At 41.7% G+C, this 26,128-nt stretch overlaps 1 protein-coding gene across 1 annotated transcript; it reads left to right on the top strand.

Annotated features, from left to right (window-relative positions):
• The first annotated feature begins 3,042 nt into the window (after positions 1-3,042).
• On the top strand, positions 3,043-6,352 carry LOC121745536 (eukaryotic translation initiation factor 3 subunit M-like). The gene is made up of 10 exons (XM_042139485.1): positions 3,043-3,253; positions 3,511-3,640; positions 3,983-4,121; positions 4,199-4,411; positions 4,498-4,636; positions 5,182-5,332; positions 5,422-5,531; positions 5,619-5,716; positions 5,804-5,873; positions 6,047-6,352. The coding sequence occupies exons 1-10, from the start codon at positions 3,161-3,163 to the stop codon at positions 6,134-6,136; spliced, it is 1,233 nt and encodes a 410-aa protein (XP_041995419.1). The 5' UTR covers positions 3,043-3,160; the 3' UTR covers positions 6,137-6,352.
• Positions 6,353-26,128: the final 19,776 nt, after the last annotated feature.

The following is a 26,128-nucleotide window of genomic DNA, read 5'->3' as shown; positions in this document are numbered from 1 at the left end:
AAAATTAATTGAGAGAATATATCATCAAAACTTATAATAGATCAAGAGAATATATCATCAAAAATTAAGAATTTTCGCAAAAATTAAGAATTTTTCGAAAATTAATGCTTAGTTTTAATTAAAAAATTAATTTTTAATATTAAAAAAATAATCAAATCACAATCAAAATTAAATTTTGTGAAAATTATTTTATAATTAAATTTATAATTTTGATTTTTATAATTAATATATTTAATAATTTCATAGTACTATTTTTTATTTTTATTTTTAGAGAAAGAGAGAAAGAAGAAATGTTGAAAAAGTGAAGTGAATAATATCATTTTAGGTACTTGAAGTGAATAATATCATTTTAGGTACTCAAACTATAAGAAAATATCATATTTAGTACTAGATAACGAAAATATCAAATTCAATACCTAGATATGAAAGTCCCAAAATGCCCTTCATGCCTTGGGGGCATTTTGGGTGTAAAATTGTGATGAATAGTGGAAAGTACCATAAATGTGATTACACCTTAGTTCAGGGACTACCCACGATATTTTTAAAGTTCAGGGACTATTGGTGTGCAAAAGGCATAGTTCAGGGACCATTTGCGTAGCATTTATTGCTTAATCAAATGGCGTATGTTATGATTCTATATTTAACTCTAGTATACGGAGTAGTATTATTTTCTAAATTAAATTATTAGAAAGTTTATAAAGTTCAAGACTTTTAGAAAGATTATAAATTATGTAACCATATAAGGTTGGTTAAAACTTTATTTTTGGCCAAGAAGAAATGAGTTGAGAATTTTTGGAATTTTATATTTTTGTGTGATTTTAGATTTTTTAGTTTGGATCGGATTTCATAATTTGATTTTTGAATTTTCAAATTCGAACTTGAGTTTATCCAGTTCGGATCAGATATTTTTTAAAGTTCAAATTTACAAATCGAATTTGATAACAATATGAGAAAAGATAGATGTACAAATGTACATAATATCCTCTAATTTTTAAAGTTAATTAAATATTAATTTTGTTATTTGTTGTATTATATGTAGCAACAAGAAATAAGCAATATAGGAATTTTATGTCAATTTGTAACATAATTTCGAGCTTGATTTGAATTAATTATACAATATTTAGTAAAAAAATAATTTTTTTCTTAAATACTATATAAATATTTAAGTTAAAATTTCAAAAAAATTTGAAGGGTTGCAAAATGACTAATATGAAATTTATATTAAATTAATTAATATTTATAAATCGATTTTAATGTAAAATGTTCAAAAAAGTTCGATTATGCACGTACAATTATATACGATTGCCTGATGGTCAGGTACTACAACATGTACCCTTGGCAGTAGGTGATGCCCGAGACGACATCCGGGGGTGGTATGCCGAATGGCAGGGGATGCCGGGGGGGGGGGGGGGGGGGGGGCGGCGATGACGGGCGGGCAGGGGGTACCGGGGATGCAACCCGGGATGCAGATGATGCCGGGGTGGGCACCCTGGATGCAGATGATGCCGGGGGTACCCGGGGATGCAGGGGACGCCGGGGGGACAACGTCTATCGCCCTAGTTTTGATTTTGTGACTACTTCTTCGCACACATCGACCCCATCGGAGACGCGGTTCACTGGGTGTGATACTTTCTCCTTAGATGTGTTGGGGATAGATCTTGGGGATGCGGACACCTCCTTTCAAATGGGGGGAGTAGGGCTGGGTCGTGGCGCGCCAAAGAAGAAGAAGGGGAAGGGCAAGAGGGTGGTCGGCGAGTCGTCGCAGCCGGCTGATGACGACAGTCCGGCACGGAGGAAGTGGACGGACGCGGAGAACGTCGCGCTGTCCAAGGCGTGAGTGAGTGTTTGCGATGATCCCCTAGCCTCGAACAATTAGAGGATCGTCAACTTGTGGGCTAAAATAGTAGCAGCCTACAAGGCATTTTGCCCGGAGGGGAGGCCACGCAGCGGGGAGGAGTGCCGGAAGGGTGGGACCGAATCAGGGCTGGGGTCTCTCGATTTTCGGGCTTGTACACCAACGCCCTCCGCATGCAGACAGTGGCCAAACTGAGGACGACTGCAGGAGGATAGCGGAGAAAGCCTTCCCCGTGCCCGGGCTTTATAAGGAGTTCACCTACTAGAACTGCTATGAGGTGCTGATGGACTCCGATAAGTTTTGGGCAGGTGTCGATGCCGGCTGGCCGAAGAAGCAGCGCCTGAACTATACCGGTGATTACAGCGGCGGTTCCCACGACCTCCCCGAGGATGTACAGGAGTTCCCCCGTCCCCTCCCGCGTTTGCTCGCCGCACTCGCCCGGTTGGTCAAAGGCGGGCGCAACGGGCTCGCCAGGCCTCCCAGGAGGTCCAATCGGCGTCCCCCTGTTGGCGGGTCGACAGCCGAGCTCCTCTTCTTCGCGCGTCAACAAACGAGAGCTCAGATGTACAAGATCTTAGCTGAATGGAGGGCGGCAACTGACCCCGAGGAGAAGAGTTTTCTTCACGCAATGCTCGTGAGTATGCAGACCGATTTGAATCCCGCCGCGGCACAGGTGGGGGGCTCAGACGCCGGCTCAGATGCCGTAGATTTAGGGGTCCCGGATAGCGGCGACAACGGCGGCGGCAACGGCGACGACGGCGAGGAGTGAGGCGGAGGCGGGGGGCTCGTGTGTGGCGGAGGAGTTTTTTTTAGATTAATGTAATTTTTTTAATTAATGTGCTTTTTTTAATTAATGCACTTTTTTAAATTTCAATATTATTATTGAGTTTTTCCGTATCTGTGTCGTAAATTTAATTCCATATTTTGTGTGATTGTTAATTATTTGTTTTTATAATTTTGTTTATTGTGGCTAGGCTATGACTGACCTATTGCTTGTCCAGTTGCTTGTCCTGATGATGTGGCAGGAGGAGTTTTTAGTGGTGCTGATGTGGCAGGAGGAGTTTGTGGCTAGCCTATGATTGAGCTATTTCTATTGGAGATGCTCTTAGAGCGTCGAATCCAGAAATTACATATCTACCCCTTATCACTGCCAAAATTACATTATCATCCTCAAATTAGGGTTTTATGCCTTCCTCTCACTCTATCACATCCCCCCTCTCTCTACACCCATCAGAGTTCTCTGCTGAACAATCCCTCAATTACAATCTGCAGAGAATTCTAAATTTTCACACCTAGGTTTGGAAAATGACGACGATTGTCCCCACATCGGAAGAAGATCCCGCTCTCTCCGTCGTGCGTTTCGTTGCCGAGTTGTCGTGGGCTGATGCTGGCCCGGAGGTAACTCTTACATGCCTCTTAATTCCCTCGCGAAGCAGTTTATGGAGTATAAGTTTTCATTTGTTCGTAGAGAAGTTTCAATAAAAAAAATCCGTTTTTGTGAAATTTTACTGAAAATATTTGTGACATAAAAAATCAGATTAAATCCTTAGGCTTATTGTTTCCGTTTACTGTTTGGGAGTTGCTGTAATTACTATGATTAGATGAGGTAGCCAATTACTATTTTTTAAAGTTACTTTTTTTTTTAATAATGATAGGTAGCAGAGGAACATGTTAGTAGATTGTTGGTGGAGGCGCAAGAATGTTTAATACAAGAGAGGTGGTTGGATTTGGCTTCTTTGATTCTTGCTTCTGCTGATATCATTTTCTCTAAGGCTTCTGAGAAAGGTAAGCGCTGTATTTAAATTGTGGTTTTAAGAATATCAAAATTTTCATCACGTAACTTGGGAGCTTGAAATTGTATAATTTTGCAACTGGAATCGATGGCACAATATTTAGATTTCCTTTCTTTTCCTTTCTGAAGGAGTTCAAATGACTTAGATATGTTTCACCAATTTGATGTACTTTCTTTTGAAATCGTATATGGAATCAGCCATCCTATATTTTTGGCTCTAACTCAATTATTAGAAGGTTCGCGTGATATTTGAACTCAGCATTCTCTATCCAAAAAGTTACACGTGGTGATGTTGGCTGGGAAGGTTTCTGAAGTTTTTTGTTGTTCTGCCACAGACCTTGAATGCATTTACACTGTTATTTGCCACCTTGTAAAGAAGCCTGAGAGTCTCGATCAAGTGCATGAGATAGCAGAACTTATAGCCACAAAGGTTACTCAACAGCCTAATGACAAACCTGGTCTGCGGTTGAAGATGTAATACACTGAAAGCCTTAGTCCTCGAGGCTGCTCAGTTTCATAAATTCTGACATTTCTCTTTTGTTTTCTTTTAGCTTGTTTAACCTCTACAACCTATTGGAGAACCCATATAGCCAGTTCTTTGTCTATATGAAGGTCCTCAACTTAGCAGTCAGTGGGAAGGTCACTGAACATGTTGTACCTTCTTTTAAGAAGATGGATGACTTCCTATCAGAATGGAATCTTGGAACCAAGGATAAGAGAGACCTCTTTCTCACAGTTGCAAATGTTTTGAAGGACAGCAAGAGGTGAGCATGTCTATATCTTTATGCATGTGATGCGATGAGGCTGAAGATACCGAAACTAGTTGCTGAGTTCTATTATTTTCTTTCAGCTCAACAAAAGAGTCTTTTGACTACCTCATCAAGTATCTTGAAACTTTTTCTGGTGATGATGCATTGGCTTTGGCTGAAGCTAAGGAAGAAGCTGTTCGTGCTGTCGTTGAATTTGTTAAGTCACCTGACATGTTTCAGGTAATGCTTGGAATTATTTCCAGTTGACTAGAGAAGAGCACATTGGTCTTGGTTTTTAAAAATATTAAACTTATATAATTCATTATATATTCTTGTATTTGTAAGGAATTTATATAACTGAATGAGAATTGGTAGTTCCTCAAAGCACACATAAGTACTTATTATGGGAAGTTTGCTTGAGAAAGTTGATATTATCACTTAGAATAACACTGTATATAATTTCCAACAGGGGCCATATAGAAGTTTATTTGTAAAATTTCTGTTGAATGATAAACTTTGAACTTGATTCCTCCATGTATGGTGAAAGATCAACCTAGCTAGCTAAATAGTACTAGGAGATGCAGGTCTGTGCACTACTTCGGGACCTATTTCTTCAAAATGCCACTGCTAGTTCTTGATTCCTTTTGTTTTTCTGCTTTTTGGTAGTGGGGAAAAGTGGGTGGTTGGAATTGTGATTGTGTGGTGTTCTGGAAGCTTGCTTTCAGAAAGTGAGTGATCGGTGTGTTTTTTTGTCATGGAGTGATTTTTCTATATTCCTGTCCCAGGGTGACTTATTAGATATCCATGCAATAGCTCAACTGGAGAAAGACAGTACATATGCGCCGGTGTACCAACTTCTGGATATCTTTCTTACTAAGAGGCTCCATGCATATCTGGATTTCCAAACATCACATTCAGACTTGTTAAATAGCCATGGTATGCCACTCTTTTATTCTGTGAGATAATGAATGTAATCTGTCTTCTATATCGTTAAAATTGCTTGCCACTTGCGGGACATGATACAGGTCTTGTGCATGAAGAGTGTGTTTCTAAGATGAGATTGATATCCTTAGTAGATCTCGGTACCAATGAATCTGATCAAATTTCCTACTCCTTAATCAAGGAAACCCTCCAGGTAATGTTACTTATCATACTTGTATAAGATGTTTCAGCTCAACAGATTACATCTGATGTATTGATAATACAATTTTTTTCCTTCTAGATCGAGGACAGTGAAGTTGAGCCATGGGTTGTCAAGGCAATTACAGCTAAGCTTTTAGATTGCAGAATTGATCAAATTAACCAAGTAGTTATTGTAAAGTATGATTCGATTCCAGTTTAATACTATCTCTTTGAGCATTATGGTGAACCATCTATGATTCCAACCACTCTTCTATTTTACTTCAGCCGGTGCTCAAAGCGTGTTTTTGGACTTCATGAATGGCAATCCCTTCGATCGAAGCTTGCAGCTTGGAGGGTACTGAATCTTGAACAATCACTTCTAGCGCGTTAAAAAGGATAGGATATATGTTTATGACAGCTGCTTCTGCGATTCTCTCTACTAAATCTTTTTTGATTGTAGCTCAAAAAAAAGTTGTCAAATTCTACAGCCTAACTTTGCGTCTCATAGTATATTTTAATTTCTTGCAGGGAAACATTGCTAATGTAATGAGCACCATTCAAGCAAACAAGATCGTTGACGATGGCACCCAGGCGGTGCAAGGACTGACTATTCGTTGAGAGTACTGTTTGCTATTATCTTCTGCGGCTGTAATTTTACAATCTTTGACAACATAGTTGCTCGTGTTAAGAGTAGGCATCCCCCCTTTTTTTGGTAGCCGAAATTGAAACTACAGATCTGCTCCAATTTTGTTTTTTGATAGCTTCATGAATTGTACTATTAACTTCCATTCCATGAGTTTATTTTGCAGGAATATGAATTGTTTTCGATGGAAATGCCTCTGTTTCCATTTAATCTTGACATTCATTGCTTTGACGTAGTTTTGGACTTTGGCGAAGACTTTTTACCTATTATTAATACTGCCATCTTCTCATCAGCTGTGTCTTATTTAAGACTATAGTAACAAAGTAAATTAGATACACAACTAACAGATCGTATCTACAGAATCCCATCAACTTGGCCATTCTCTTGCTATGAAGCATTTCTTGAGAAGGTTGTTATTGTAACCATATTCGGATTTATTCGTTTCAGAGCATTGAATAAGACTTTCTGATTGGCATATCTGTTACTATCATATAAAGTTCCCCACATATGACTTTACCTATTTTGTTTAGGTCATATTGTGTTAAATAAGAGATAAGAGTATCAAAGATATATCATGCACCCAACTCGTAGCAAATGAGTCATAAGTAGGGAGTAATTTATGTGGACTACTAGGTGAATGTGATATAGAGTGGTAGGCAAAAAAATGAAAGTATTCGTCAATATCTTGGCATAGACATGATTAGAAATCCAGGCTACCACTGGGAAGAATACTAAACAGAATACACATCACCAAGAGATTGAAGGACAATGATAAGAACAAGATCAAATAAAAGGTAAATACTCCAAAAACTATACAAATCAGGACCATACATGGCATGTTTACATGAGAGGGAGTCGAGAGGTGGTGACCTCTATGTTGTTGGAGTTATATTTTATTTCATTAATATTTCTCATTTCGTTCACAAAATGTTCACAAACTTTAATTCTACAACAAATTGGTGTGGTAAACAAGGAAAGAAATGATGCTGACACGAAACTTGGATCCTCATGTCAAAACGTTACAAAAGGCTGTGGAATATCATAACGCTCGTATGGATGTTGTGGAGGCATACATGGAAGAACAAACACTTGTATGGGTGTTATGAATGCCTACAACACGAATCAAATTTGAAAGCGTCATCATCACTCTCGACCACTACGTGTGGTGATGATTCGTCCCTGGAGATTCGACAACTCGAGACGATGTAGTCGGGGAAAACAAGCCCTTGATTCTAGCTGAAGCAACACTAAAACAGTCCATTGATTATAGTATAACTAGAGATAAGTGCGGGTATTGTATACACGGTGACTAAAATATAGCCAAAAATTGATACTACATATCTGCTACATGAATTGTATTTTGCACACAAATATGATGATTTTTTTAGATGAAATGCTTCGATTTCCATTTATTCTAGACCTCCATTGCTTTGACATGTGATGAAAAATAGAGTTCTTCACACTCCCGTTTCAGAATACAAGTTCAAATGATCCCCAATTTTTTTATATATTCCAACAGTTCTGCTAGTTGACGACGTTTATCAAGGCAAGCTCATGTAGCTCTGATCATGAAAGACCGGTGGCCTCTCTTCGCAAATCTTTCGATTGCATTTGCTATTTCATATCAGTCCGTAAATGTGTTCTGCAAGAGCACTAGGTAAATCCAAGCGAACAAAAGAGCAACGAGGTTTAAGTCGTTCAATCTTAATTCTAGCTAAAGCCTCTTGCTTCATTTACAGAAAAATGCTCTGCTATTATTGTACACTTTTGTGAAAGAGCAATACAACAGATTCTCAAAAGCAAAAAATGACATTAGAGTGCAGTTTTTTTTTTTTATATCAAGAACATAGTTTCACATTCCAAGATTCCCTAAGTTTAGCAACTAAAGAATTCCTTGTACTCTATAAAGAATTGTGGCCTGAATGTTCCAAAATAATTTGGAAAAAATTGTAAGTTGCACTTCCTATTTGGCTTGCAACAGTTGAATAGATAGAAGGGCCAAAGTGAACGATTTTAATCTGTCCATAATGTTTATTATCTCTGCATGGACTGCTTCAAAAGAAATCTCTGACACAGCAAAAATGAATCCATTTGCAACTTTAATAATCCTTTGCGCACATTCAACCGTATGCTTTGTCACCAAATGATCTTCTTCTATCTATAAATATTACATAAGTTGAAGTTTTAATCAGGAACACAAAAAAAAAATTTAAAAACTCAATCTTATGAAATTATGAATTGTAAAAATAATTTTATTTTTTAGAACTTACTTGCATGCGTTCAGACGCCACTCAGGAAACCTCTTCCATAACTTCTCGACGACTAGGTCGCTTTGATCTTTGGGGACGACTACTTTGATCTTGGGCAATTCCTTTGCCTAGATCACTACGTCCCGGTCCACCACGAGAAGAAGACATAATGCAAAATGAAAGTAGTATGAAATATGGAGTATTGAATAAATGGTAAATTACGAACACAACAACAAATATAGTAGCAAACAACTTGATCAATTAGAGAGAATGTAGATAGAGAATAGAGAAATTGAGATTGAGAATGAAATCCTTTTTAACATAAGAATGAGGTGAGTAAAAATGATGGGGGAAGTGGGGTATTTATAGGAGTAAAATTGGAAGAAAAAAAAAATTAAATTTAAAATTTGGTCGGTTTACCGCCTGAACCGGCGGTTCATTCCACGGTTTCTGATTGAAACCGCCGGTTTCTGGCCAGTTTTCAGGCCTATACACTGCCAACTATACGCTGCCACCTGAAAAAGGTGCTGAACCGTCGTAAACCGGCGGTTTTCGTCAGAAACCGCCGATTTTTCTGCACACCTAGCTTGAAAACCTACGCCCTAGCCGGAATCCTACCGTTGGAACTGCTGAACCGTCGGTTCAAACCGGCGAACCGGCGGTTTTGGTTCACACTTTTTTTGAACCTGAACCGGCCCGCTTGAACCGCTGAACTGCCGGTTCCTGTTTGTGAACCGGCGGTTCCGAACCGGCGGTCTGGTTCGGTTTGTGCATGTCTAGTCTCTCCTCGACTTCAGTTTGAGATCTTCATAGTCTGCAACTATGGAATTCTGCTTCAAATTCGCAACTCTCACTATTTTGCTGCTGTTCTTGCTCTCTTGCTCCTTTCCTTCATCAGGTAATCTCAAGCTTTAGCTTATTGGTTTAGTGTAGAAACACAATTTCAATTCTAAGTATTTTTTTGTTGATGAAGTAATGAAGTTTGTTAAATGGGATGTGATGATCTATAGAATTTTGTTTAAAACAATTACATTGTCGAGTGATTGGAGTTTTTAACACGAAAAAGGACGAAGAAATATGTTTCTTGATTGTTATGAATCTTGTATTAGTCATGTTTCAATGGAGGGCAAGATGTAACTGATACGAACCCCACGTCAGAGGCAGCCGCGGGAAGGCAAACACCGACGGCGACGCCGGCGACAGCAGTGGAACCAACGCCAAGCGCCGCGCCGTCGGGGGAGAAAGACATGCACACGTCGATCGCGACGACCAAGGCGAAGAGGAACCGACGTCCGCCCGATTTGTTCGGGGATTACGTCCCGAAGTAATTAGGAGTATTAATTTCTTTTTTTTATCTTTTATTTTTGGTAATTAGTTATTTTTGTTAAATATTTATTTCGGGTTTTCTTTGTGGTTCTTTCCCGAGATGCGTTAGGATTAGAAGTCGAACCACCCTAGGGTCCTTAGTCTATAAATAGGGCTATGTTCATTAATTCATTCATCAATAAAATTTACATATATTTTTGCCTACAAAGAACGAGTTCTTCCTATAATCCTAGCTTGCCGCTGCCCGACGGAGAGCCTCCGCGCACAGCCGCCGCTAGCATCCCCGCCGATCCCTCTTCACGGGACGCCGGAAAAATCTGGGATCGCCGAGCCATCGAGCCGCCGATCATCGTTGAGGAGTGAGTCCTTAACATCTGGTGCTTTCATCCAGTACTCATGCCACGTTTTGAGAACAACAACTATAATCACAACAACGGCAAAGCCGTTTGGAACTCCGGCCGCCCCGACGCCTATCCGGCGACGCGATTCGGGGGGAGACAGCCGCGAGCAAACCGCCGCGAGAATGGCGGGTTTCGGGGTCCACATGGGGACGACGGTGACGGCGAGAGTCGCCAACCAGAGGAGCCGAGAATGGAGGAAACCAACCCCGCAACCCTAGATCTTGTATTGGAAAGATTGGAGAGATTGGAGAGATTGGGTAAATTCGAGACGGAGAGAGAGGATCCAGCCCGTCGTGTCGACAATCTTGACCATTCTTGGTCACGGGAGACGGACCAACCTTCAGGTTTTGGAGTCGGAGGTGACTGGGGGTACGACGAGACGCGTCGCATAAGATCGGGCGATCGGGCCGCTGGCGGACGAAACCCTAATTGGGGTTTTTACGAGGGTCCGCAGGACGCTAGGGCACGACGCGATGCAATCGGTCGTAATGGGCCCGAATGGACAACACAAGGCAACCGCAATCCGAGGCAATCATCTGGGGGGTTCGATCATTCTTTTAGTCGACCGCCAACATGTTGGGACCCTCCACAGAGATATCAGGGGGGTGGCCAAGGTTTCGACAGGCAGCAAGGGGTAAGGATGGATCCCCCGCGATTCGACGGGTCGGATGCGACAAACTGGATTTCTAGAGTCCAATATTACTTCAATCACCTTATGATGCCCGAAGCCCAACGATTACATTATGCCGTGATGTTATTTGACCAGCCGGCGGCAGAATGGGTATTTAATTATTGTACAAACAATGAGTTCGTCACGTGGGACGACTTTCTGGAGGATGTTCGCCATCGCTTCGATAGAAGAAGCTCTCAGAATTATTTTGGTCTATTGGCAAAACTCACGCAAACAGGACCACTGTTGGAATATCACAATACGTTCGAAAAATACTTGAATCGGGTCCAAGGGGTCCCGGAATCAGAATTGTTCACTTTGTTTGTGGCGGGCCTCAAGCCGGACGTCCAGGAACGCGTGAGGCTGCACAGACCAGGGTCCCTATCAGCCGCAATGGCCTTGGTTTTGGAGTGGACAGATGTTCCGTATGAGCGCGGGCCTCAGCCGGCCCTTTCAGCGCCACAACGTCGGCCTTGGCAGAACCGTGAGGGCCGAGGCCAACCTATTACCTCGGTAGGCCCAACGTCAGGAGCGGGCTCGGCCACGGCAGGCCAGACGGCGGGCCCAGTCAGCCGCGGTGGGGAAAGGCTGCGACCCGGCGCCATTCGGGTATCCCAAGCCGAAAAGACGGAGCGCGCCCGTTTGGGTTTGTGTTACTATTGCCCCGAAAAGTGGATCGTCGGACATGTGTGCAAACAAAGACTACTATGCTACGCCGAGGACGAAGCAGAGGAGGATGAGGAGGCGGATGGCTTATCGGGAGAGGAGACGGTACCAACAGACGTGTCACATGTTCACGCAATGGATGGGGGTCGTCGATCTCGACCGATTAAGGTCGTGGGGGTTATACACGATCGTGAGGTGTGTGTATTAATTGACACAGGGAGCGACCGGGATTTTCTCCACCCGAAGATTGCAGAATCATTGCACTTGCCGCTGTCGCCTATTCGACCATTCAAGGTGATTGTGGGTAACGGGGCGGCCCTTCTTTGCACACACGTCTCCAGACAGACTAAATTGGAGGTGCAGGGCACGGTTTTTATGGTGGATCTCCATATTCTGCCTATTCACGGGCCAGATGTGATCCTAGGAATGGACTGGCTGGAATCGTTGGGGAAAGTGACCGCAGATTTTGCGGGAAAGACATTGGAATTCATGCACGGGGAGAGCCGTATTAAGTTGACGGGGGTTACGCCACCCGCCCGCAAGATAGATGGCGCCTCACTGGCAGCTATGATGTCCCCTTCAGGAGGTTTGGAGGTATATGAGATCATGCTCTTGGATCCGGAACCAACCACTACCCCGTCCGAGAACCGAGAGGAATTCCCGGCGGATCTGGCGCCACCCATAGCTGCGGTTCTAGAGTCTTACAGGCCGGTTTTTAGCATGCCGGCCGGGATGCCACCATCGCGCCCTTATGATCACCGCATACATCTGCTGCCGGGCACAAAACCGATCAATGTCAGGCCTTACCGCTACCCCTATTTTCAAAAAAACGAGATAGAGCGCCAGGTCAAGGATATGTTGGATCAGGGGATTATTCAGAGAAGCAACAGTCCATTCTCTTCACCAGTGCTACTGATCCGTAAGAAAGATGGATCTTTTCGCTTCTGCATTGATTATCGTGCGCTGAACACGGCCACTGTACCGGACCACTTTCCAATACCCACGGCGGATGAGCTGTTTGATGAATTGGGAAAGGCCAGGGTGTTTACGAAACTAGATTTGCGGTCAGGATACCATCAGATCAGGATGCAAGAGGACGATGTATTCAAAACGGCCTTTCGCACACATGACGGCCATTTCGAGTTCTTGGTAATGCCTTTTGGATTAACAAATGCCCCGTCGACCTTTCAGGCAGCAATGAACGCAATTTTCCAGCCGATGTTAAGAAGGTTCGTCATTGTTTTCTTCGATGACATACTGGTCTATAGTCCGACGCTGGAAGATCATGAGGAACATTTGGCCGCCGTATTGAGAGTTTTACAACAAAATAGTTTCTTCGTCAAATTGCCCAAGTGCTCCTTCTGCAGTCCCACCGTTGAATATCTAGGACACTTGATCAGTAACGGTTCTCTTATGGCCGACCCCAATAAAATTAGTGCGATGACAGCCTGGCCGAAGCCAAAGAATGTTAAGCAACTCCGGGGGTTCTTGGGGCTCACCGGGTATTACCGCCGTTTCGTGGCAGGATACGCACTGATTGCGTCACCATTGACCGATATGTTGAAGAAAGACGCATTTGTATGGACCCCGGAGGCGGACTCTAGTTTCTTGGATCTGAAGGGAGCCATGACAACAGCCCCGGTACTTCGTCTGCCTGATTTTGAGAAGACCTTCTGCATCGAGACGGACGCCTCGGATACGGGCATTGGCGCAGTATTACTACAGGAAACTCACCCGATTGCCTTCTTTAGCAAGAAACTTGGGCCTCGCCGCCGAGTCGCGTCTACTTATCACAAAGAATTGTACGCGATTGTCGAGGCGGTACATAAATGGCGTCAGTATCTCCTGGGAAGAGAGTTCATTATTAGGAGTGATCAAAAGAGTTTAAAAGAACTGCTCCAGCAGATAGTGCAGACGCCGGAGCAACAGCTATATGTGCGTAAGCTCATGGGGTATAAGTTCGTTATCGAGTATAAGAAGGGAATCACGAACCGCGCAGCCGACGCACTGTCACGGCGCGAGGCAGACGAGCCTTCCGACGGCACGCACGCAGTAGCGCCCCCGGACGCCGACAACGAGCCAGGAGCAGCGCGCAACGGCGAACTCCTTGCAGCCGCGGCACACCCTATTCCGCAGCTGCTAGAGTTACTTCGGCGGGAAACCGCGACGTCCCCAGAAATGCGAGAGATCGTGGGCGACATCAAGGAAGGTCGGGCCCCACCTCATTTGACCTTAGTAGACGGCCTGGTATACTACAACCGGCGCTTATTTGTGAGCTCACGGTCGTCAGCAAGGATGCCGATTCTGACGGAATATCATTGCTCGCAATCGGCGGGTCACCCAGGGTTCGAGCGTACGTTGCGCCGCGTGACTGCCGAATTTTACTGGCCCAACATGAAGAGAGAAGTTAAGAGGTTTGTGGAAGCATGCATCGTGTGCCAGACGACGAAATACTCGACCCAAAAGCCGGCCGGGTTGCTACAGCCCCTGCCAATTCCGTCCCAAGTATGGGAAGACGTGTCCATGGACTTTATTACAGGCTTACCTCATTCGCGGGGCTACACGGTAATAATGGTGGTTGTAGACCGCTTGTCAAAATACGCACATTTTGCTCCGTTGCCAACGAGGTTTGATGCTTTACGCGTGGCTCAACTGTTCATCAATACAGTCGTGCGCCACCACGGTTTTCCAAAGACCTTGGTCTCCGACAGGGATTCAGTTTTCTTAAACCTGTGTTGGAAGGAATTAATGCGGCTTAGTGGCACGAAATTGAATTTCTCAACGGCGTACCACCCCCAGTCGGACGGTCAGACGGAAGTGCGAAATAGGGGATTGGAACAGTACTTGCGCGCGTTCACGGCCGATCGACCATCCAAATGGGCGAATTTCCTTCCGTGGGCTGAGCTTGCTCTCAATTGTTTTCATCATGCGGGCTTGGGGATGTCTCCCTATAAAGCGCTCTATGGACGGGAGCCGCCAAACTTGGTTTATGCGGCCCCTACACGGGCAACGCCTCCAGAAGCGGCGGAGTTGATCCGCCAACGAGGGGAGCTGTTGGTGGAGTTACGGCGGAATTTAGAGCGCGCCCAGCAGCGTATGCGCGAGTCAGCCAACAAACACCGTCGCCATGTGGAATTCGAAGTGGGTGACTTGGTTCTTTTGAAACTCCAACCTTATAGGCAGCATTCGGTGGCTCGTCCTCAGTCAGCCAAACTAGCACGACGTTACTACGGGCCATTTGAGGTGTTGGAACGTGTTGGACCGGTCGCGTATCGCTTGCGGCTACCGGAAGGGAGTAGGATTCACAACGTCTTCCACGTAAGCCTCATTCGCGAATTCGTGGCAGACGGCACCGCCGGGTTAGTACTGCCGACGGAGTTCTGTGGGGACATGCCGGTGGTTTATCCGGTTCGGGTATTGGATAAACAGGTTTTATGGCACGACGATAGACCCGTGGAGCATGTGTTGGTTCGCTGGTCCGATGGCACCGATTCGCCTACGTGGGAGCCTCTTGAACTGGTGCAGCGGAAATTTCCAAATGTGCTCCTTGAGGACAAGGAGGTCGCTATGGAGGGGGGAGTTGATACGAACCCCACGTCAGAGGCAGCCGCGGGAAGGCAAACACCGACGGCGACGCCGGCGACAGCAGTGGAACCAACGCCAAGCGCCGCGCCGTCGGGGGAGAAAGACATGCACACGTCGATCGCGACGACCAAGGCGAAGAGGAACCGACGTCCGCCCGATTTGTTCGGGGATTACGTCCCGAAGTAATTAGGAGTATTAATTTCTTTTTTTTATCTTTTATTTTTGGTAATTAGTTATTTTTGTTAAATATTTATTTCGGGTTTTCTTTGTGGTTCTTTCCCGAGATGCGTTAGGATTAGAAGTCGAACCACCCTAGGGTCCTTAGTCTATAAATAGGGCTATGTTCATTAATTCATTCATCAATAAAATTTACATATATTTTTGCCCACAAAGAACGAGTTCTTCCTATAATCCTAGCTTGCCGCTGCCCGACGGAGAGCCTCCGCGCACAGCCGCCGCTAGCATCCCCGCCGATCCCTCTTCACGGGACGCCGGAAAAATCTGGGATCGCCGAGCCATCGAGCCGCCGATCATCGTTGAGGAGTGAGTCCTTAACAGTAACTTTATAGTATGATTAACATCAAGTATGTTCCAACCAAGTTTATGTCTGTCCTATGTTCCAAATTGAGTAACAAAAATAGAAGAGTTTTCTGAATTGTTGACCTAAAAAATGCAGTACAAGATTGTGTTTTGATATGGTAAGATGATAGATTTAAACTTGTGTTTATCCCCTTTCAGAAGCATATATCCAAATGGAAATATCACGATAAAATGGGACGTTATCACTTGGACGCCCGATGGCTATGTGGTAAGCGAGCGTTGTACTAATCTCACATTTTGCATTAGTGATGTTTAAAGTTTCCAAAATCTGGTTCTGAACTTGGCATTTGTAATTGGATATCCAGGCTGTTGGAACAATGTTCAACTTCCAACAATATCGTCACATTGAAGCACCGGGTTGGACTCTGGGGTGGACGTGGGCGAAGAAGGAGGTGATATGGAGCATGATGGGAGGCCAAACTACAGAGCAAGGGGATTTCTCAAAGTATAAAGGGAATGTCCCGCATTGTGATAAACTCGTGGTTTAGCAAGTATTTTGGATGTTTAACGTGAACATTTCAGTGTTTTTGTAGCATACTACTTGAGTTTACATCCATTATCCACTACATAAGTGTTTTGACGAGTTTGTCGAGTGTTTGGAGCTAAAACAGGTGAAAATTACTTGAAAACGAGCTTGAAGGAAGAATCGCCTGACCGGGCGCGCTTCAATGCGCGACTTTCGTATAATAGCCATAACTCTCTCATCCGGACACCGATGGGGGCGTGCAAGATACTCACGCGAAGCCCTTTCGAAGACGAAGACAATGCTTTTGGAGGATTCCAGAGAAAATGCCCGACCGGGCGATTTTTAATGGAAAAACGCCCGACCGAGCGTTTTGGTCGCAAACTCCAGAAAATTCGCCCGACCGGGCGTTTTGGCGACTTAAAATCGCCCGGCCGGGCGATGTGTGCGGGATATTGCTATTATTTCTGCCCCGGGTATAAAAAGGGACCTAGGTTTTCGTGCTCAAACACATCATACACGCCCCATAGCAGCTTTTGAAGGTTTGGAGAGTGGAATTGAGAGGAAAGGCGTCCCGATCCTCAACAAGATTGAAGACGAAGACGAATTTCCGTTCAATCCACCCTTGGGAGTATTTTCATTGGTTTTCATGTTTTATTCAATGACTATGGTTTATTCTTATGTTTTTGAGTTGAATATGAGTAGCTAAATCATTTGTAGAGTTTTGGTGAGGACTACAATGAACACTTGTGATTAATTCAATAGCTTTTGATTACCTATGCTCTTGTGATTATTTTGCTTCATTCTTGTGCCTTTCAATTCAATTGCCTAGCTAACAATTGGATATATTGACCTAGTTTTGAGTAATCGAAAGATACCTAATTAGGATTGATAAAAGAATGAACAACACCTAGATAATTTGCATTCGAGAGAAGGAATTCTAGAGTGAGGGCTTGAATCTTTTGTGTATAGGAGTTAATTGTGAAGTATTAGAAGGAGACTTCAATATTAATAGTTAATCAACGGGTTGAGTGCACTCGAGAGGGGGCTTAGCCTAGAATAGCGATTATCCTACTAATCCTAGAGACTTCAACGGGTAATCAAAGTTGTTGAGTTGTTTACATTGTGGGTATTGTAGTCGGATCCAAAGCTCCACCTCGTTCTCTTATTTGGAACTTTATCTTTTGTTTTTTGTTTTACTTTGTTTATGTTTAATAGTTAAATATCAAAACCAAACAATTGCTTTGTCTAAATAGTAGTTGAAATCGGTTCGTGGAGTTTACACAATTTGTCTCTGTGGGATACGATACTCTTGCTTACTTTGTGCTACACTAGCCCCGTACACTTGCGGGAATTTCTTGTGTTAAAATAAGTGGAGTCACATTGCTGCAAGAAAGATCCCACGGTGGTGGACCTTCTGCCCGGAACTCCCTATAACCGACAGATTGCAAACTGTTGTAAAGGAGGGGTGATTGGTTCGTGGGGGTAGGATCCAACCAATGCTGCCAGCTCCTTCCAAGTCAGCGTTGGCGCTGCTGGAACCACTAACAAAACTGTCAGGGCCCCAGGAACTTCACCTTGAGAGCACCCGGTCCTGGATACACCTGCGGCCCTGCCAAAATCGTCAAGCCTACTATATATGTGTCTTCTGATGGGAGGAGAGTCACTCAGGCTATGAGTAACTTCTTTTCACCTTCACACCTCTACGATGTTTGACTAGCTAGCTCTTTTCATTGAATATTATACCTCATTCGTGTTTCTCTTCTTGCAGTGACATGGAATGTTACATGTACATATTCGCAGTTTCTGGCTCAGAAAACTCCCTCTTGCTGTGTATCACTCTCGTCGTTCTACAACGACACCATCGTCCCTTGCCCAACCTGTACCTGCGGATGCCAAAACAATGCCACGGATCCAGGAAGCTTTGTCAAGTAAGTCTTTCCGTTCCCTCTCCCTCTCCCCCCGCCCTATCTGTTTTTCTAATCATTATACAGATTTCCTGCAGTCCGGACTCACCATACCTAGCTTCTGTCGTTTCGCAACAAGAGAAGAGCAACAAGTTTGCACCTCTAGTCCAATGCACGAGCCACATGTGCCCCATTCGCATCCACTGGCACGTGAAGCAGAACTACAAGGAGTATTGGAGAGTTAAGGTCACCATAACAAACTTCAACTACAGGATGAACTACACCCTCTGGAAATTAGTCACCCAACACCCCAACTTCGACAACCTAACACAGATATTCATCTTCAACTACAAGCCACTCAACCCCTACCAAGACATAAGTAAGTCATGCTGCTAGTTATAACTGTTAGGAATTCTTGTATTCATCTAATGAGCGCAGCGGAAATTGCAGACAAGAATAACAGATCTAGATTCATAATCATATTGCAAATTGAGCACGTAATATACAACAGAACTAAATCTTACTTGCTGTGTAGTTTTCTTCTACGATTGAATCCTGCAAGTTGAATCCACTACTATCGAGGTCCACGTGTATTCCAATCCGATGCAGGAACAATTCCTCGGTACAATCACTCCGTAGAAGAAAGCTAGGAATTCTCTCTATAAAGCTTTACGTATTTTCTCTCTAATGTTATGCTATTTCTCATCACCCACAATGGAGAATAAATAACCATTATATGGACAAAGAGTCATTAGAGTTTCATGATTGTTGGGCTTATGGACTAATTATAATTGTAGCCCAACTATAATTATTTAATCCATATTAATCTAATCTAGCCCATATCCTTTCAATCTCCCACTTGGACTAGCATTAGATATAATACGCAGTTCCAACTTTGTACCCTTGAGCGGATCAAAATACACTTATAGTGTGACCCTTTAGGGCCCCATTATCGACGACGATCTAATCGAAGTCTGCACAAAACTCCTAGACTGCGTTGGCAGCGTAGCTCGATATATGACGGACGTTTACGTGAATTCGGTAAACAAACCTTTACACAAAGTTTATAGTAACATCCTTTCATTCACGAACCACCCGATTGAGCCTAAGATTTGTCATGTGTCATCCAAATAGCTCAATCACTTTATCTCATCTTTATTAAATGACCCATTCGATCATATTCAATTACTTTAATTGAATATATCTTTGCATTGGCCAATGACTTAATGGTCAAGTAATATAGAGAATTTGAGTGTTCTCTCGAAATTCTAATCGAGGAATGAATCTCATTCTTGGCTCAACTACCATTTCCATTTATCTTATGATGTACCCAACACAAGTCCGTGTCTTAATCCTCCGAGGGGAGGCAAAGCGTTGTACAAGGTCAAAGCACACCACTCAACAAACAAAATGTGTAATGACCTCAGATCCAAGGACTATTACATACTTCATGTACTAATAAATTGTAGACACTCAACAAAACAGTTTAATAGTAGGGTATACCAATACTCTCCAAAGTATACCATGCGTCCATCACGAGTATCTAATATCTCATAGTTGTGAGAACAACTACATTCTCGAAGAATGTGATGCAAACCCCATGCTAACCTATAACATATCACCAATATCTCATTCTTGATGATCATTGGTTAGGGCTATTTTAGAATTATACTATATCATTAATGTCTCACACCATTAACAACAGTCATAATTCAAGGGAACAAATATTTAGAATAAAATCAAACATTTAAAACAATTATTCCAATAAGTGCACAAAACTCATAGGAAATAAAATTTTCATATAATGTGATCAAGTAATATTGTCTCAACACAAAATGTTTCTAAGACATATAAAACTGTAACTCCCACTGATTCAAAGCCATCTACCAACATGCATAACACCTAAGCTCTCAAAGTGCTTGTTGTGTTTTGCTATACATAACGGTTTGGTGAAAGGATCAGCCAAGTTATCATCAGTGGGTACTCTTTCTAATTTTATGTCGTCTCTTTCAATTATTTCTCTGATCAGATGATATCTTCTGGGAACATGCTTGTTCCTGTTCGTTGCTCTGGGTTCTTTTGCTTGCGCAACAGCACCAGTGTTGTCACAATACAAAGGTATTGCACTATTGGCACTCGGAATGACACCCAGTTCTTTAACGAACTCTAACAAAGCAACAACTTCTTTGGCAGCATCAGATGCAGCAATATACTCGGCTTCGGTGGTGGAATCGGCAGTTGTACCTTGTTTGGAACTATTCCAACTCACTGCTCCACCATTGAGGACAAAAACATATCCAGACTGAGACTTATAGTCGTCATGGTCTGTTTGGAAACTAGCATCAGTGTACCCAGTAACTGATAACTCTGGTTGTCCACCATAGACTAAGAAATATTCTTTAGTCCTTCTAAGGTACTTAAGAATAGTCTTAACAGTTTTTCAATGTTCCTCACCGGGATTTTGCTAAAATCTGCCTGTCATGCTAAGCGCATAGGCCACATCTGGCCTAGTAGAAATCATGGCATACATAATAGATCCTATCGCTGAAGCATACGGGATCCTTTTCATGTTGTCTCTTTCTTTGTCATTAGAAGGACAATCCTTCTTTGACAATACAATGCCATGTCCCATAGGAAGAAAAACTTTCTTAGAATTCTCCATTGAGAAGCGCCTTAGCAACTTGTCTATGTAAGTGGATTGTGATAATCCCAACATCCTATTCGGTCTATCTCGATAGATCTTGATTCCAAGGATGTAGGAAGCATCACCCAGATCCTTCATCATAAAGGAACTAGACAACCATTCTTTCACGGATTGCATCATGGAACGATCGCTTCCCATAATCAAGATGTCATCAACATATATGATGAGGAAGATAACGTTTCCATTCTCGCGTTTACTATAAACACATGGGTCCTGTTTGCTTCTGACAAAACCAATCGATTTGATTGTTCTGTCAAAACAAATATTCCAACTCCTCGAAGCTTGCTTAAGTCCATAGATGGACTTCTTTAGCTTGCACACTGCATTCGGCCTTTCTTTCGATACAAAACCTTCTGGCTGTGTCATATAGACATCGCCTTCTAATTCTCCATTGAGAAATGCGGTTTTGACATCCATTTGCCAAATGTCGAAATTGTAGTATGCAGCAATTGCAAGTAATATCCTAATGGACTTGATCTTAGCAACTGGCGAAAAGGTTTCATCATAGTCAATGCCTTCGCGCTGACTATAACCCTTTGCCACTAACCTAGCCTTGTAAGTTTGTACTTTGCCATCTGCATCTCTCTTCTTTTTGAAGATCCATTTGCAACCTATGGGGTAAACCTCATCTGGCAAGTCAACTAGTTCCCAGACTAAGTTGAAGTACATCGAGTCCATTTCAGATATCAAGGCTTCAAGCCACTTCTCTCGATCGGTGTCTGACACCGCCTCGGTATAGGTCTTAGGCTCATCGTCATCTAAATCAGCTTCATCATCTTAGTTCTCAACCATTAGATTCAGTCTCTCAGGTGCACGACGAATCCTTCTAGGCCTATTGAGTTGGTTTTCTTCTGACTCGGGCTGTTCATTCTGAATGTGAGTAGGTTCAGGAATATCACTATGATCTTCTTGAGGTAGAGGTGATGCAACTATTGTATCATCTTGTATTTGATGCATCTCATTGTCTTGAGGAGGTTCTTCGAGAGTCCCTCTAAGGTCTCCTCTAATAGTATTTTCCCCTCCCAATAGATCATCAAAAACTCCTACTGTGTTATTGTTCAAACCATTTGACAATACATCATCCTCATTGTTAACTTGTGGTTCTTGAATTTCTTCAAGATCTACTGTATTTTGACCTTGTTCCTTGCAGACATAACTGTCTTCAAGAAACGTCACATTCCTTGATGTTATCACCTTGTGATTTTCAGGACAGTAGAAATCGTATCCCCTAGTTTGTTTAGGATATCCCACAAAGTAACACTTCTCACTTTTAGATTCCAACTTATCAGTCATTTGTTTCTTAACAAAAGCTGGACAACCCCAGGTCCGCATATAGTTAAGACAAGGCTTTTTGCCATACCATAACTCATATGGTGTTTTCTCAACTGATTTAGATGGAACTCTATTCAGAATGTAAATAGCAGTCAATAAAGCATGACCCCAGAGAAATAAAGGAAGACTAGCTAAACTCATCATGGATCGAACCATATCTAATAATGTTCGGTTTCTCCTTTCAGATACTCCATTCATTTGTGGTGTACCAGGAGGTGTCCAGTCCGACTGAATTCCATGCGATTTCAAGTAATCAAGAAATTCTCGGCTCAAGTATTCCCCTCCTCGATCTGATCGAAGAGTTTTTATACTTTTCCCAAGTTGTTTCTCAACTTCACACTTAAACTCTATAAATTTCTCAAAGGCCTCAGATTTGTGTTTCATAAGATACACATATCCATACCTTGTCAAATCATCAGTGAAAGTAATGAAGTACGAATAACCACCTTTTGCTTGAGTTGGAAACGGTCCACACACATCAGTGTGAATCAACTCTAGCAAATCTTTGGCACGCACCCCTTTCCCAGAAAATGGTTTACTTGTCATTTTTCCTTTGAGATAGAATTCACAAGCTCCATAGGATTCTAAATCAAATGAAGTGAGATAGTCTAACTTTCTCTATCTTGCTATTCTTTTCTCATTAATATGACCAAGTCTGCAATGCCAAAGATAAGTTGCATTATTCGTATTACTTAGCTTAGGTCTTTTGTTTTGCACATTGAGAATATTTCGTTTGTATTCAAGTATATATAATCCATTTTCAAGAGTGGCATTTCCATAAAACAATCCATTAAAAAGAAAACGAGCATCTGCTGTTTGCAAAATGGAAGGAAAAACCTTCAATGTCTAACATCGGAATGGAAATAATATTCTTTGAAACAACTGAAACAAAATAACAATTATGTAAATCTAGTCTATGTCCTGATGGAAGATCTAATCTATAAGTTCCCACGCATTCGGCAGCAACTCTTGCTCCATTTCCAAACACGCAAATCAACTTCCCCAGGTCTCACTTTCTTGCCGTCACTTAGACCCTGCACATTATTACAAATGTGTGAGGCACAAGTTGTATCTAATACCCAAGATTATGAATTATTCATAGACATATTTATCTCAATGACAAACATACCTGAGCTCCCACTTTCTGCACCTTGTGCCTTAAATTTTGGGCAGTCTCTCTTTCAGTGTCCCTTCTCATGACAGAAAAGACACTCATCCTTTGATAATTTCGACTTCTTATTGGACCCTCCACTCTTAGGCTTTAGAACAGCATCCTTAGATACTTTCTTCTTCTGTTGCTGCTTATTCTTCCATTTCGAAGACTTCGCAGAAGAGCTCACCATGAGCACAGAATTTACCTTAGCAGTGGAAGACTCATAAGTCTTAAGCTTATTGTGCAGCTCTGGCTGCCCAACCTTCGTGTTGTTCATGTTGAAATTCACAATGAAATTCTCAAAACTACTAGGAAGAGACTGCAAAATTAGATTTGTTGAGATATTTGCGGGGAGCACCGTTCCAATCGATGCTAACCTCTCAATCAAACCAATCATTTTCAGCACATGCTCAGAAACCTTGCTTCCATCATGAAGCTTGCAGTTGAAGAGATCGCGAAGTATCTCATACTCCATAGTTTGAGCTTGTGAAGCATACAAACTCTTCAAGTGCTTTAGCATTTCATATGGAATCATGTGTTCATGTTGTCTTTGCAGTTCCAAACTCATAGATGACAACATGACACACTGAGCATCAGAAGCATTATCAATGTGTTTCTGATGAGCTTCAACATCAAACGTAGCAAACTCAAGAGATTCCTTATCGGGGATGACACCGATTGGTTTGTCCAGGACATACTCAACCTTGTCATGTCTTAGCACCAAGCGCAAACAACGGAGCCAATCCGTGAAATTTGACCCAGTCAACTTGTTTGTTTCCATCAAACATTTGTAAGCCAAGTTTGACATTTTATCTGAACAGAAATTAAAAGAAAGCAAATCAGAAAAGCATGCAAAGATCATATTCGCATCACTAATCAAACAAGGGTTTATTGTATTGATTAGCTCCCACTAATTTTAACATATATTATGCCCCCCAAACATAAAATACGAATTTATATCTAATATAAATTTTAGTGGTCCAAGATCCAAGTCTATATTATTGCAGCCTCTGCGAGGGCTGATGACTACAATAATATCACCAGGTAGGCCTCCAAGCCAATTGTAACAACAATTTTACAATTCTTGGTTTATTAATCTAATTAATATACGTCCATAAATTATTCTGGCTGCGAGGGCTACTCAAAATAATTTAAGCAAGTCAACCCCATCACACGATGCCAACCATGCATCTATGAATGAGCCTAAACCTTGTAGATTTAGAGTAAACGCGAGGGCATAAAACTCGTGGTCGAAAAGGCTAGGAGCATCAAACAATTGTGATGGACGACGCGTTTATTTCAAAAACAAGACTTATATTTTGTGGGGAATAATTTTGTGATACTAATTTTGTGAATATAATATCCAATATTAAATTTCAAACAATTACTGGGCGCCGCCTACCCAGACATAGTATAACACGGACTACAAATACTGGGCGCCGCCTACCCAGACATAGCATAACACGGACTACACATACTGGGCGCCGCCTACCCAGATATAATATAACACGGTCTCTAACTACTATAGTTAAATAAATAAGCATAAATCAAATAGCATGCTTATCACATAGGATATCAAATAATGATCAACAAATAAAATCAAATTTTATTCACTAATTAAATGTGGATTTAATTATATTAATTCTAAATTAATATAATTATGCATATTTAATACTAATTCCAAATTAATATTGTGCTGTGGAGTATATATTATCATTTCCAGATGATAACTATGTCCCAATTTGTTAATCTAATTAACGAAATTAATTCAATCTATATTAATTCTAAATTAATAAATTTGTAAATCAAGTAATAACTCCAAATCATCATCAAGCACACATATATTATTTATTATTCCAAAATTATAATATTAACAAATTCTTGCTCATTCATCCATTAATCCAATTAATAAATTTATCATCTGATCTATATCAATTCCAAACCAATATAAACAGATATTTAATATTAATTCTAAAATAATATTTAAAACACATTTAATATTAATATTCAAAATAATGATAAAATAATAATTTATTAGTTTGAAATCTAATTTCTCGAAAGCTAATTTTACTATTAATATTCAAAATAGTGATAAAATAATAATTTATTAGTTTGAAATCTAATTTCTCGAAAGCTAATTTCATACAACTCATTGCCTTCTCCCCTCACTTCTTTCGATTGTTTTTCAGGAAATTTTCAATTTTGAATGAATCAAATCAAATCGGATTCGATTGCAAGAATTTTGATTTCCAAAATCATCCACAAATTAATTAGGAAACACAATTAATTATGAATCGAGCCCTGAGCTCTGATACCACTGTTAGGAATTCTTGTATTCATCTAATGAGCGCAGCGGAAATTGCAGACAAGAATAACAGATCTAGATTCATAATCATATTGCAAATTGAGCACGTAATATACAACAGAACTAAATCTTACTTGTTGTGTAGTTTTCTTCTACGATTGAATCCTGCAAGTTGAATCCACTACTATCGAGGTCCACGTGTATTCCAATCCGATGCAGGAACAATTCCTCGGTACAATCACTCCGTAGAAGAAAGCTAGGAATTCTCTCTATAAAGCTTTACGTATTTTCTCTCTAATGTTATGCTATTTCTCATCACCCACAATGGAGAATAAATAACCATTATATAGACAAAGAGTCATTAGGGTTTCATGATTGTTGGGCTTATGGACTAATTATAATTGTAGCCCAACTATAATTATTTAATCCATATTAATCTAATCTAGCTCATATCCTTTCAATAACCTCCTTGCTCACATCATCTCATGAAATCCATATTTTTTTGTGTTGGGACAGATGACACTGCAATGCTATGGGGAGTAAAGTACTACAACGACCTGCTTATGGAAGCCTGCCCTCTAGGAAGCGCGCAGTCAGGTTCCTATT

Source organism: Salvia splendens, chromosome 8 (genome assembly GCF_004379255.2).
Source record: "Salvia splendens isolate huo1 chromosome 8, SspV2, whole genome shotgun sequence".
NCBI lineage: Eukaryota > Viridiplantae > Streptophyta > Magnoliopsida > Lamiales > Lamiaceae > Salvia > Salvia splendens.
The sequence above is the reverse complement of the archived record's forward strand: the minus strand, read 5'-3'. Positions and strand labels throughout refer to the sequence as shown.

What these genes read in the sequence shown, in the direction of transcription:
- LOC121745536 (XM_042139485.1), top strand. Translation starts at nt 3,161, where the DNA reads ATGACGACGATTGTCCCCACATCGGAAGAAGATCCCGCTCTCTCCGTC. An exon ending in CTCTAAGGCTTCTGAGAAAG is followed by an intron (nt 3,641 to 3,982) that starts GTAAGCGCTGTA and finishes GTTCTGCCACAG; the next exon opens with ACCTTGAATGCATTTACACT. An exon ending in AGTCACCTGACATGTTTCAG is followed by an intron (nt 4,637 to 5,181) that starts GTAATGCTTGGA and finishes TTCCTGTCCCAG; the next exon opens with GGTGACTTATTAGATATCCA.